The 14,408-nt window shown below is 39.6% G+C and overlaps 1 protein-coding gene and 1 long non-coding RNA gene across 4 annotated transcripts in view; one reads left to right on the top strand and one right to left on the bottom strand.

The window, feature by feature from the left end:
- Positions 1-14,408, top strand: part of LOC126914421 (uncharacterized) — a 120,724-nt gene that overhangs the window by 101,963 nt on the left and 4,353 nt on the right. For 2 of the 3 annotated variants that reach the window (XM_050718382.1, XM_050718363.1), the window contains one exon: positions 10,511-13,932. In XM_050718382.1, the coding sequence (XP_050574339.1) occupies positions 11,808-13,932 (2,125 nt within the window). In that variant the 5' untranslated portion in view covers positions 10,511-11,807. The remainder of the gene's footprint in view (positions 1-10,510; positions 13,933-14,408) is intronic. The other variant, XM_050718373.1, reaches the window with a different exon arrangement.
- On the bottom strand, positions 3,629-5,960 carry LOC126915055 (uncharacterized). The gene is made up of 2 exons (XR_007710008.1): positions 5,671-5,960; positions 3,629-5,467 (listed from the first exon to the last, which is right to left on the bottom strand). It is a non-coding gene; the product is annotated as an uncharacterized LOC126915055 (long non-coding RNA).

Genomic DNA, 14,408 nt, shown 5'->3' with positions numbered 1-14,408 from the left:
AGCGACGCCTTTTGCCATAGTATCCCCCACCTCCTCCTTCATCTCCTCCCGCCTCAGTTCCCTTCCTCTTCCTTTGCTAAAGGGAAATAATTCGTTGCGAAAGTAAATGTACCGTGAATTCATTAGAGCGCAGTTGCAATGGCGCAGTTAATTATTTCCAGGTGTAATTAATTATCTCCACCTGGTGTATCACTCGACGCAAAAACGAAATTATCAACGTATTTCTGATATTGTCATTCGTTCTGGCCTGACATAACTACCGCTACTTAACTATCTTTTAATTGGCTGAAAGAATGCATACGTTCCTGATTTAAACAGCATAAGCGATAGGTTATGTGAAGTGCAAGTAACGCAAGAACGCACTGCGAACTTTAGGTTAGTTCGTATGTTATCTTCTATATTGCAAAATATTTTATATTATGAACGAGAAAGTTATTAACGAGAACATTTTTTACAACTGTAACAAATGAATAAAGGATTCTCGTTATAACTTTCGATATATTGTTTAACGATAATTCGTACGATAATAAGTGTCGTTATTTCGATATATCATGTGTAATTTATAAATTGATTTCATATTTCCATATATAGGGGATTTTGTCAATAAAAGAAGGTTTTCGTTCATAGTAATTGTGCAATCTAACGATTCTTCCCAATTTTGAATATGTATTTAACTCCCGTCCTTTTTTTACGAAATAAGGAGAAATTGTAAAAACTTTAGAATGTTAGAAACTAGAATCAAACAACCAAAATTGGGAAAATTCAGTAAACTGCAATTAATTATTTTAACTCATTTTCTAATTAAAACTGCGTCCGGTATTTTCTTCTCTTCGGCTTTTTTCTCCTTTTCTTTTTAATATTGTATCGATCGTTGACGGGTAGATTTGTGTCGGTCAACCGCACGAAATTTTTTTAGAATACAGTTCACACTTCGATAGATAGATGCTGCACTCCACCTCCGTCTTGTTTAATTAATAGAGAACATAGTAGATGGCTCTAGGCTTCGTCAAATCTCGTTCGATATAACCCTATCGATCGCGGTCGAAGCGCTAAGCGCTATTCCTAACCTAATTCGTCTAATGTCACGGACATAGAGGGCCGTTAAGGTGTCACACTTTTTCCGCCCAGCGTCTCTCTCGATTTCTCTAGTTTTTCCTGTCGGTGTGCTTTTTTCCAACGCTATCCACACGCAAAACTGGGCGTGGCACCAGATAGCATAAAGTTCTACAAAGGTTCGTGCACGGACCACGCCGACGTTATCTTTCTGTTCTTTCCTAGTTAACCGTTTTAGATCGGTAGCAGCGCGGAACACGTTTCGTCTACTGTGAAATTGTATCACGTAATTACTACGACAAACGTTTCGGACAATTTGTTTGTACCCGTGTCTGAGATAATTGGAGCGTTAGCGCTCAAGTATTATCTCATGACAGTTCGCCGGGTAAATCAAAGTAATAAATGCGGCGTTTTCATCCGCGTTAATTTACGAGTGGCACTCGCAGGCTAGTGATATTTTCAATTTGCAGGTTTGTAGAGATGATTTGTGTACTAGATGCAACTTACGTCACGATGGTTAAATAACCCCTAAAAAATTCCAATTAAATTTGACATTTAAATCGAACCTCATTGCTGCTATTAACTTTGCTGCGTTCATCCAGACACTTTTAACTCAATTATATTTTTATAATATTAAAAATATGTCAAATTTGTGCAGAACATCGACAATTGTTATTGCTATGAATGATTTTTAGCTATTGTTTTGTTATATATCATTTTAAATGTTTTAAAACATCATAAATACTTTTTGTTTACTAAAACGGAAGCGAGATTGAAAATTCGCAAAAAGATCGCTGCAAAATTAAAGTAAGGATGAAATGACAAAACATTTTTATTTTGACGTATGTTACACTTGGATGAAAATAATAGAGGAGATTTGAAATGCGTGGCCTGCAATTTCTGGCATGTACGCAATATTCATGGAATAAAAAGTACGTATTTCGAATGCCAGGTGATCGTTTGCAGACTCACTGTACAAACAACTGCGCGAACTGCAAACAAGTTCGTAGACCGCGAAAACACGAAGCAAGCTAGTATTTCGGATTTATTTTCATACAAGCAATGATAACAAACTGATGAAATTCATCGAACGTAGTTACATTTTTCGCCATGTTTTCTTGGAAATTTTCTCCGTTCTCTCGGTCGTCTTGAAATAAGATGAAAGAAATTTACATAATAATTTAAAAAAATACTGGCAAAGGTAAGCAGCAGAAAGTCGGAGAATGATTTTACTTTCCGAGTTGTAACGTCGCTGGCCGGTGAAAAATTAGAGATCAACGTCTGATAAAACAAGACGTCAAACGAATTTCCACGTAATTTTATATTTCCCCGCGAAAGTAATCCGCCGTTCGATCCACCTGAGCTACCTCCATTAAGTTTTCTTCCCACATTAATTCACATCTGAATTTATCCCCGCTGCAACGCCGTGTCCGCGTTAAGCGGCCAAGAGTGGGGGAGAAAACGCTGGGGGAAAAAATACCTAGAGCGGTTCGACCTAATTATCCGAGGTAAGATAATAGAGTGACTTCCATTACGAAGGAAATTTTGTCTGGTAGCATCTGGAAGGAAAAATTTTTATTATGCCCCACGGATAATCTTCCATGGGTAGCACGAGTCCCGGTATGCATTGCAAATACAACGGAGAACGAAGGAGATGGCATAGTTAAAAAACGGACGTTAACCGTGCAGGTAGAAAGAGAGAGAGAGAGAGAGAGAGAAAGAGAGAGAAGAACGTTAACTGTAGATAAAATAAGAGAGAGATGAGGCCAGCAACGACGAAGATGGAAATAAGTCGAGATGAAATGATAACGAAAATGAAAACGGTTACGTCTTCATGAATATCCGTAGTTGCGGAAGTTTATGTTAGAGAAAGCGAAATTGCCAATTAGCAGGATTCGTGTTTGTTTCGCGAAATGGCAATCTGTCGTTTCTAGGGAATTTCAATCTGAAACACGACACTATGGTATTACGATAGAGGCGGGGAGTTCGTAAGCTGTTTACCACTCGAGTTTCAACAACTCTTGTCCTATCGCTGATATGCGTACGTTTCTTTCTCCTCCCTGTTTGTTTTTTCGTAATAATTTCGGGAATATAATATTTTCCATCTGCACGGTTTTATTTGCCAAAGGACACTTCTGTAATTTCCGTAAGCGAGGGAGGAAGTTTTTTAATCTTGGATTCAAAGAGTATAGTTCCTTAGTTAATCAGTCCGGCTTCACGTTTTTTTTCTCTTCTTTATTTTCATTCTTTTTTTCTTCTTTTTTTTTTAACCGGTCGAGTCTTCTAAATAGATGGTAATCTGTGCGAGGAAGTCGAGAAGTGAACAGGGATAAGGAAGAAGTTCGTAGCCCAATTGGAAGTTTTTAGGAGACTGTATTACTAAGTTGTTCTGCGTTATCGTAGAGCAGAAAGAAATTTCTACCACAATAGAAATCTATATACACAACTTTTAATGGTAAGCTCTTTTTTATCAACCATGAGCGCCACCAAGATTTTATAACTAACAACCTCTAGCATAACTTTATAGTTGAAAAAGGGAAGATAAAAGAAGAGGACAAATAAAAACGAAATAATGTATAGAAAGAACAAATGTATAGAAAGAACAATCCTGAAGAATTTCTTTACAAACACTCGGTCTAACATTAATGGCGCATTCTCGAAAAGCACTTTATGTATGTATACATGTATATATCGGCATATATCTCGCGCTTGCATTCTTTCAAACAAAAATTCCCAAGGCGCTCGTGTTGCACGGGTATAAAGCAGCGATCGCGTGTAAACGCTTCGATCTCACGAGAGAACAACCTGTTACGACTAACAAAGTAGAATTGGAAAATTTCTCGCCCACCAGCCGGATCTCGACTGAGAACCGTCTGCCTGCTCGTCTTTGTCCGCCCTACGGACGAGGAACAAGAGGACTCTCGCTCCCTCGTGCGATAATGCTTCCCGGGAGACAAGCTCGTAAAGGCAGATAATTGCACGTGAAAGTGAACGCTGCTAATCCCCGCGGTGCATTGACTGTGTATATGTATGTGTGCGTCCCGCGCGCGCTCGTTGCGTTGCAAAGCTGAATTCCTCGCGTGACTCGACTACTTGGCCTGCTCGTCCCGATTCTGACCAGCTGGTCGGTGGCAGCGTGTAGCACGTGCATTATATATATAGAAGGCGAGCGTCATCGTGTGCGTTTGGGTCTGGCACGACTCGCAATCACTGTGCAAAAAGCGCCGGCTATTGGAAGAGAGCACAGTTATCACGATAATTGCGAGTAACGACATTACCGGCTAGTTGCTGTCTATGGTCGTTCCTGCTTAGGTGTCACAAAGAACATACAACACTGATTTCCTAACTGGTCATGGGACCAGCTTTTGTGTGGTCAGTTATTAAGAGAAATATATTTTTAGGAAATTCATAGTTTCTTTTTTCTTCATTGGGTGGTTGGACGTACAATTACTTGATACGTTTGGCTACAATAATTAATTACTAACAGTGTAATAGTCATAAACTAGTTAATATGGTGCTACCATACTTAAGACAAAAAGGGTCCAGTATAACCCCCATGTTTTGGACCTCGAATAATATACGACGAGATAAGGCAGGCAAAATTTGTTTAAGAGTTATCATTCTCTCTGGCTCGAATCCATTCCACGGTATCTGGTGTGTCTGTCGTGCCAAAATGCGTTCCTTCCACGCCATTATTTTTGACGATATCGGCCGTTTTTAACGGGAATCCGTCTTCTCGGGCATCTGCTACCACCACCGGTTCGCGTGTGGTCGTTTTTCTCTCTCTCTCTCTCCCTCTCCCTCTCGCTCGCTCGCTCTCTTTTTTATTTGAACTTCTCATGTATTTTCGTGGGACCGGACTGTCGGGGTAGTTTTTCATGCGAACTGAAATTAGTCTTCCTATGAGAAATTGAGGTTTTATCGACGATCGACCCAAGAGTATCTTGCGAACCTCCGTGGATAAGCAATTGTGCGTTCGTACGGTTTAAACGGTCTACGTGTCTGCGTTTTTATGAGGATGTATAAAGCGTGCTTTTGTTCCACAGCAATTCCAAAGGACGTTCTTCCAGGATGCGGTTTTCATCGCCGTTTTTATCCGAGAAACATGCGCGGCACACTAAACAGCCGGTTTGCACGGTGCAAAAGCTGTCATATATGGCTACACGAATTAGACGGTTTGTTACATCTCCGGGTGGTTTTTCTTTGTTCGAACGAATATCTATTCCACAACAAACTAAATTCAATTTCAGTATTCAATTCAGTATATAAAATTCGGACAGACTTAATCTCTACTATTAATTAATTTTTAAAAAATGTTACTCTTTTCCATTTTTCCTGTTATTAATATAATAAAATATATATATATAATCGTTGATCCTTACAGTGAAAAATACATTTCAGCGGCATACATAACCTAAAAAAGCAAAATTCAATAATATAAATTGACCAAAAAAGAAATGTTCGATTCAAACAATGTTAATTCTTGGATATTTAATCATGAAATTATTTCGAGACGTTAATCATATCATATTTCTCCAAACAGGAAACGCGATTACACCATCTTCTTTATGGTTCAACCGTAGATCCAATTATTAACCGTACGTTATTATCACATACATATATCGACTTTTTATTGATCGAGGATAAGACCCGATCTCTCGAAAGCGTTCGTTCTATGAAATTCTATGTTAGCATCGACAAGCCTCGGTTATGCTATGTGAACTGATCAACACAGGTTCAGCACAATGAGAAACACAGACCGATAGGGAGTGAGAGAAACGTAGATGCGCAAACTAACGAACGCCGCGTGTACTTGCCAAACGAAACCAACTAGCCGCTAAATCACAGCCGGTAAGTCGTGTTACCGTTCCAAACGAAACGCCGATTTTCAAAGAGTGACGTGTATTTTTTTTTTCATACTTCAAAAAAATAAATCGACGTTTCAATATGAGCGACCGTTCTCAGACGATTTTTTGTAGTCAAAAAGCATTAAATCGTGTATATATATATTTTTTAAGCTGTTTTCCATGTACATGAATCTTTTGACTTTACTTTACGAATGAAATTTGTAAAAGACGAAATGAATTAACGTAACAATAACGCATAAACAAGAAAGACGGATAAATGTAGATTTTAGTTTCTACGGCAAAGTTTTACTGGTTTTCCCCTAGGTTTTCGTTTCCAAATAAAGGAAAGAGGAAAGCCGGAGGTTCGATTAATTCATCTAATTCTACTTTTGACCGTAATAAATTTTAATTAAGTTTTTCACGCCTCGACGAATTCCCAGTCTATGCGGACGAATTTCGAGGTTTTCGTTTTATTTTAGTTTAAGTCGCGAACAATCATGGAGAGTAATTGTAAAAGTTGAACAAATCGCATACTATACCGAAACTGACGTCAAGCAATTCTTTCCCGTAGTAAGTAATGGCATCGGTTCTGTATGAGTCACGTGATCAAGAATGTAGCGCGGAGCGCCATTTGGTATATCGCTGCTTTACGCTAATTGTAAGACTGTTTCGCGAAACAAAATTCCATCGAATTCCGATATCCGACTACTCTCGAACCATGTTTCAAATCGAGACCTCGAGATTTCAGAATACATATCTTGCGAAATATAACTTCCAGTTGTAACTCACCTATAATACTATGCCAGAATTAAATTATCTTAATCTTATTAATAATACAATAATGCAACATTACGCTTAATGATTATATTGATTAATAATGTAACTGTAATTTGATGTCTTTTTGGTGGAATGATATTTTCGTTTATTCAAACATATTTAAATAAATTTAATGAAACCTAACTCGAATTTGATTCAAATGTAACAGAATCTAACCTAACCTTTTTGATAAATTTTTCGACTCCCCCAATTTCTTTTAATGATTGTTGAGAATTGTGGGTCTTGATCGCCGAAATAAAAGTAAAGCAACACTAAGATAACACTTAGAATTTATATTAAAATAGTTTTAGGTTTCTTTAATAAATGATTTGCAGGATCTTCGTCGATATACATTTGCGCGCATCTCAGCATTCTCTTTGTCTCGCCATCTATCACCACACCGCTAACGGAACAGTTGCATTCACCTGTTTTTCGAGACGCTATGCACACACATACTTCCATACACTCATATTCACATATGTGTGTCACTACTACGCGGCTAATCTAGTCTAGCACACAAAATTATACATATCTCAATAATGATAAAATAAAGCTTCAAAAGAAAAGGTTCGAGTCAAATAGTCAAAACCAAGAAAAGTAACTAAATAGCGTAATCACATTTAATAATTAATCAATATATTTTTTACCGAGTATTAGCATCGAATTAAACTTTTTCTTCTGAAATATTTATACAAATCGTATTTGTAACTACAGCATCATTGATAGATATATCATTTCTGATCAGCCGCATGTGCAATCTCTCGTGAAATATGTAATCTTCATGTATCTGTTGCATGAGTCGAAACAGAATACACATTGTTTAAACCTATATGTGAACTCTAAAAGTTTTGTGTTGAAAGCTCTTCGTAAATAGCTGAAAAGACAAATCCTGTATGATCCAATCGCAAAATCGGATCATCGTGTGCCATTATATGAAAAAGTTGGGACGCAACACGAAGCCCTCCGGTCCATTGGGACATACGCGTTGAGATATATATTTTGTTGTTTCTACAAATATTTATCATGTGTGCTCGCGTAGAATCGCACGTATACGTTTGTATGGAACAAAGACATAAATACCAGAATAGATAGGGGCAGATTTCCGGAAGTAATTGTGCTTCGTATGAATCGAGAATGTTCGGTGATTTCACGTATTTTTGCCGAATCTTTCAATTGGGGGCAAACAAAAGTTCCTCGTAAATAATACGAACAATTGTGAGAGCAGTTTCATTTGGAAGCGTTTTAGCGCGAAAATTTGAAGAACTTATAATCGTATATTCGTGTTATAAAAATTTAATCAATAAGAATTTTTCTTAAAATAAGGGAGATAATTTATCGTCGAATTCAATATATACAATTAATTGTATGAATAGTTCTTGTACGATTGCGAAATTTCTGCTCGAATTGGTATAACGCAATTTTGAAATTGTTGACGTCCAAACGAAATTAATTTCACATAGTATTATAATACATATATATATTTTCCAGTTATATTTTATAACTAAAGTTGATGTGGTTGACAAAGTTCGCTAAACAACGTCATATTTGTTGGACGTAAATTAGTACATATTTGATGGAATGAAATTTCATCGAGATTTACTTTATCGACAGAGATCTTTGAGCTCCATTGTTTAATACGATAATGATTTTATGTGCTTACATGTGAGCGAGTGTAATCCATGCAACACGTTAATCATCGATTACCAGCTTAAATCCTGCATTATGCACTGTTTTGTACATCCCTGGAATTTTCCTCGTTCGGGTTATATTCTCCTGTATTGCAAATGGAAACATTTGGGGAAATGAATATTGTATGTATGCGCCGCATGGTTGGTGACCCGCTGTAATTGAAGGGGCTATCACAATAAGGAAGCAGCTCCAATTTTTAGTAATTTCAGTAAATCAACATTGCGCTAAATACGTACATTTTTAAATTTCTTTTAGACTGTACCAATATAATCATGAAAATGTTGTGTATAACACACATATTACATATACTTACAACAAAAATTTTTTCAAGTATTCGGATATATTTCTGAACCATTGTATATATTTCTTACTCTTCTAACGAATACAATTTAAGTATCGTAAAGGTTACCCTTTGTTGTTGCAAACTTTTCAGTTGATAAATGATCGTGCTAGAAAATTGAGTCACTCGCGTATGCTCTTTTAACCGGTCGACCAATTTCCTGTAACATGCATCCCCTGTGTAGCCTGAGTCGTCTACGTTCGAACGGCTTCCGTCTAGCTGATATATCCGAAATTTAATACCAGCCGACCCGGCTCATACGGCTCAGTTGATGATCGATTGTTAACGTAAAATTAAGTTTTTTAAATCAGGTCTCCGCTATTGTGCCATTGACGAGGCTCTAAGTGGAACTTCACCGTCTTTTCCTTCTTACTTCGTATTGGCTTACGTGCCTTATCTGTGTTCCTTATATTCTATGAAAGTGCTATTTCACTGGGACCTACATTTACCGACGTCCTATTGAAAACTCGCTTCCAATCTTTAATTTCTGTGCTCTATGACCCGTTTATTCGTTTATTCTTACGATGCCTCCTCTTTGTCGCGGCAGATTCTTCATTCTGCCGGTTAATGACACGAAGAACAGAAGTACGGGCGAATATATGCCAGAAAATGTTACACTAAGGCCCTCTTACATAACTGAAATAATATTAATGAAATTTCACAAGTTATAGGATATAAGTTCATCAGAATTAATAAGTTTTCTTACATAACAAGTTTAGTAACGAAATAAGCAAATAATAAAATAACTAATTATAATTAAAGTAAACATCTTAACTCTCCCAAACTGTAAAAATTGTATAAATAGATTTCTATAACTTACGAAATTGCAAATGATCTTAATTTGTAATTTGTTAATTCACTAATCTTATTAGTTATAAAGTTAATAGAACGTAATACAATATTATTAGAGTTTAAATAGAGATTACTATAAGCGAAACTTCAAGAAACAGATTGCTTTCTACATTAACCCTCCGGGGTTAAAAACAAGCGTTGTAGTTAATCATAATATGTATCGCAAAGTACGTGTCTCTGACGGTTACTAAAATAATTTGTTAGCATAACCTATATTACATATCTTCATCTGATGGATTTTATTACAGCGGAATATGTTACGTGAAATCTGCAAATACCGAAAAATAAATTGTAAATAAAATCTAGTCGTACATAATTGAATTATATCGAAATTATTTTAGCTTGATCAGTTCCCAGTAAATTTATGCAGCGCTTAGTTTTAGCATCATATAAAATAATCACGTGATAGACATTGAAATATACATATTTCCTGCCCGTATATTTAAAAAGTTACCTTTCCAATCGATGGGTTGTTTTGAACATTATCGCCTTTTCTTTGATCTACTTTGAACAAACATAATTCTATTGAAATTCAGTCTCCTTTTTATAATAAGCGCAAAGTAAGGAACGCTAAATGCCGTTCATGGATCATGAGAGATATAATAAGGTCATTTAAAAATCATAGTTCAAAATTAGATGGATTCTCTCAGCATAAAATCTTTCCATGGCCATTAGACGATATTAAAATTAGAAGAAGTTCATCGGGTTAAAAATTAGCTCGGTTGATATAACATGCGTCTTGTCGCGCGAATAATTGGTTCGATCCCTTCTTCTACCCTATTACACTTTCCAATAACTATCTTTTTTCATCCCATATAATTTCATCGGACATTTTTAATTCATATTCTACCAGCGTAATCGATATTCGACTGAAATAACAGAAAGAAAAGTAACGGGAAAATATTTTTCACAGGTCGTAACCGGGCAGGGATACCAATTGAGAGAGGCGAAAAGTGGCCAGCAGCAAGTGCACAAAAACAGTTAGAGCGACAAAGAGGAGCAGGAAACGGTGGCACACGCATTTCGAGGAAATGAATGGACGCGGTAACTACGAGACCATCCCATCCAGAAGGAACTCCGACTGATTCTAGACATTAAATGTACCCTCAGGAATTCAGGTTTCGCCCGAGGCTCTCGCGAATCTGGGATGGCTTCGAGCAATGATGATATCGGATTAAGCCCGGCTAACAAGTTCGCCGACGTTCTATCGTCCGTAAAAGTAGATAGGTTTTAAATCGAGTCTTGCTCCGGGAACAAGGCAACGTTGTAACGCCGTTACCACGGCGAAATAATCCGAGGCTTATTGAATCCCGATGATATAATGGAAGTACACGAGCCGAAGCGGTAATAGTTGGTCGTGTGTAGAGCCTCTCTTCTACCATATAACGAAACAGAGAAAATCCGTAAAGAAGGTCAGCTTTAGTATATGTGTGTGGTTCTATACCGTTGATAGAAAGCAGCAACAACAGCAGCAGTAACAGCAACGGACAGGGAATATAGTCAGCAGTAGTCCTGTCTTAATTTCTAACGTCCATTCAGCTGGGTCCGTTTATCGACGAATCGCGTGGAAACTTGGTTTCGCAGAATTCTCTTCTAAAATGTAGATATCTATATATATATATATATATATATACACACACATATACAAGTATAGCTAACGGAGAGAGAGCGAGAGAGAATTCGAAGCGTTTTAGGAGGGATCCAACTGTTCGGAGGACGAAGTAAATTGACCACGAAACCGCTCCCAAAGATCAGGCCAGTGATATAGTTACTATCTGAAGGGTGGAAATGCAACAGATGCCGTTGATAACCAACGCCGCAACAGGGGAATCCGCCAAGAACGCATAGACTACTAGCCCGCCATCGCCGCCGCCGTCGTTGTACATTTAGGAATGTAATATTTGACTCAGGCTGCACACCTCGTCAGGCAAGATTCGTTCCGAGATTGGCCGCGTAGCTGTAATATCGACGGAGGAGACTTTTAAAGAACGCACTGAGCCAGAGGGCAGAGAAAATATAGGGATTCGTTAGAAGAAGATACATAGACGTCTTCACAAGTGTCCTTAGAACGTTGAGTGCACTCGTCGTCGCGTGCGTGCGTGCCAGCAAGCTCTCTCGTTTTCTACTCATGGTTATGGAATGAACCGATGCCCGGCTGAATTCTCCAACTGTCAGTGCTTTAGCTTCTACTACTATCATCGAGCATCATCATGACCCCGATGATGCGTCTGCTCCTGTCGACATTGCTGCTGGTACTGTCCTCCTGCTCGATCCTTCTTTGTTCAGCGAGCGGCGATGGTGGACCTAATAGCCCTATTTTTAACCTGGACAACACCGCGTTAGAGAAAAACCTCGCGGCCATATTTAACAAGGTAGCGCACAGCTCGGCGACCACAAAACGCAGCGTGCCCGCCTATGATGCTCAAGTTTCGGCCAGTACAACGTTGTCGACGGTACCGTCGCCTTTGACGACCACTACCACGACCACAACGACGAGCTCGTCGATACCATCCGTCAGGTATCCTCCTGTTCCTCGAGCGACCATGTCGCCGGCCTTCCGCGAACTGCCTTCGTACGCTCCCCCGTCTCGCGCCCTCTTCACCCCTCCTCTGCCTCCCGAGTACCTTCATCCGTTTGCAAATAAGCCAACGCTGAGAGGAACCAACTCGGATGTTCATTCGGGTCTCAAGAGACCGGTACCACCACCGAGCGGCACGCCAGCCCATGAGAGGATACCCATTAGGCCTCCCGATCTTCAGGGTCCCTCTCAAGTGCCAGAGAGACACTCTCATTCTAGAAACAAACCGTTGAATACGCCCAGTAAGGAGCAGAACGTGGTAGAGTCCAGCGAGCTGGACAGAAGGAACAATACTAACGAGTTTGTACCTACTCTGCATTATCCAAGCATCTCGAGAATATTATCTGGCAGCAACGGTCGTAAACAAGATATTCCAGAGATACTTTTGAAGCCTCTAGCCACGAAGAGCCCAGCGCAAAATGCGCCGGTAATTCCAACCACCGAAAAGATGACGACATCATCTACAACAACGACCAGGACGTCTAGCACGTTAGATACTTCCAAATCTGTTACACAACCGACGATTTTCAATTTGCCTAATACCAGGAGACATGACGATGATAGTTATCACGGGCTCAGGAATGAAAACGGCTTCAAAACAGAGAACATCGAGATAGTGGACACGGAAAGGCTTCCGTATCCCCAACCACAACCTCCTGCTCCACCCCCTAAGAGGCCCAACGAGGCTGGTGACCGCATTGTACCTCAAGTTGACACGCATCCCCTTGAGTCCACCTGGCGGATCGCTTGGTTCCTCCACGTGTACGTCGCTGCGATCTTGTTCACGCTAATGGCTCTATACTCGATCTACAAGATCGTTCGTTTCAACGAAGCAACGAATCTACTCACCCAGTCGTACTTCCTCACGGTTCATCTGCTTCTCACGACCGTCTGTACTTTAAGGTGCTTTCACCTGTTCTACGACGCTTACAATTTAGGCCATTCACTGCCCGAGCCTCTGTCCCGAGTGCTCATGTACCTACCAGCACCATTATTATCCACCGCGTTCGCCACCTTGGTGCTATACTTAGCTCGTTGCTCAGAGGCCCCATCTTTAAACAGCAGGTTTCTGTCGCCAGCTGCATTGGTATTGTCCTCTACGGTACACATAGTTCTCTGTGTTTCCCTGCACGTGTCCACGCACGTGCTTGGCTATCCGGATGAGGCGAAGATATTGCCGTTGATCTGCCAGTGCATCTATATCATCGTCTGCGTGATCCTTGGCCTAGGCTACATGTACGTCTACCGGGTGGTACGCTCGCAGATCCTGTTAACGAATAACAAAACGGCAGGGACAAATCACATAGTCGGTGCTGATCCTACCACGATGGCCTTGAGCACTGCCATCACTACCAGTATCGCTACCGCCCTACTCTTCATCCTGATGGGATTCGTCCAGTTGTATGGCATATTTGGAAATGTCCAGGAAAGACCACAATCGCATCCATGGCTATGGTGGGGCTGGCAGTTCTCCGTTAGGCTACTCGAACTAGCAGTATGCGGTTTACTCGCCTGGGTAGCCAGTCTATCCCAGTACCCGTTGCGGGAGAAACAGCTGCAACAACACCCGGTCCATTCTGGCTTCGCTCTGTTTCCATGCGGTAGCTCGACCTCCACCGAGAATATGGACGACGTGCTTTACCCAGCTATCTGTAGCACCAACCAGGCGATCCAGAATTACACGATGAGAACCGGGAAACAGGTTTACGACGATAGCTTCCCGCTGAACACGCTGCCCGAACATTTGAACATATCAGGTATCGATGCGCGCGCGCTACCGTGTGATTCAACGTTACGAGCTGAATCAACGGGCGAATTACTTCTCGTTTTCTGGTTCGTGAGAGAATTTTCTAACCTCTTACGGGTCCTACCAACGTTTCTTCTTTTTCCTCTTAAATTGCATTGAAACGTGACGAACAGATTTGAAAGAGAGTTTGTTAATTTTTGTGTATCTCGTTTAAAAGTAAATTCTTACTTAAACAACATTTTTTTTTTTTTTTTTTTTGTAGAATACCATTAAAGAAAAGCTAGTTCGCTCTTTTAATTTGTAGAGAAAAACAAAGATCTGCTTGTTTTTAAAGCAGTTTTACGAAAACATAGTTATATAATTCTTTGGTGCAGGAGGATGTTCGCAGAAGAATATATCATAATACTTCTATAAAATACTTGTTGAAATGAGAAATGAAATTGTTGTTTTTTCTAATAATCTTGCGAGATATAGAACGATAAATTA

This window comes from Bombus affinis, chromosome 1 (genome assembly GCF_024516045.1).
Source record: "Bombus affinis isolate iyBomAffi1 chromosome 1, iyBomAffi1.2, whole genome shotgun sequence".
NCBI lineage: Eukaryota > Metazoa > Arthropoda > Insecta > Hymenoptera > Apidae > Bombus > Bombus affinis.
The sequence above is the reverse complement of the archived record's forward strand: the minus strand, read 5'-3'. Positions and strand labels throughout refer to the sequence as shown.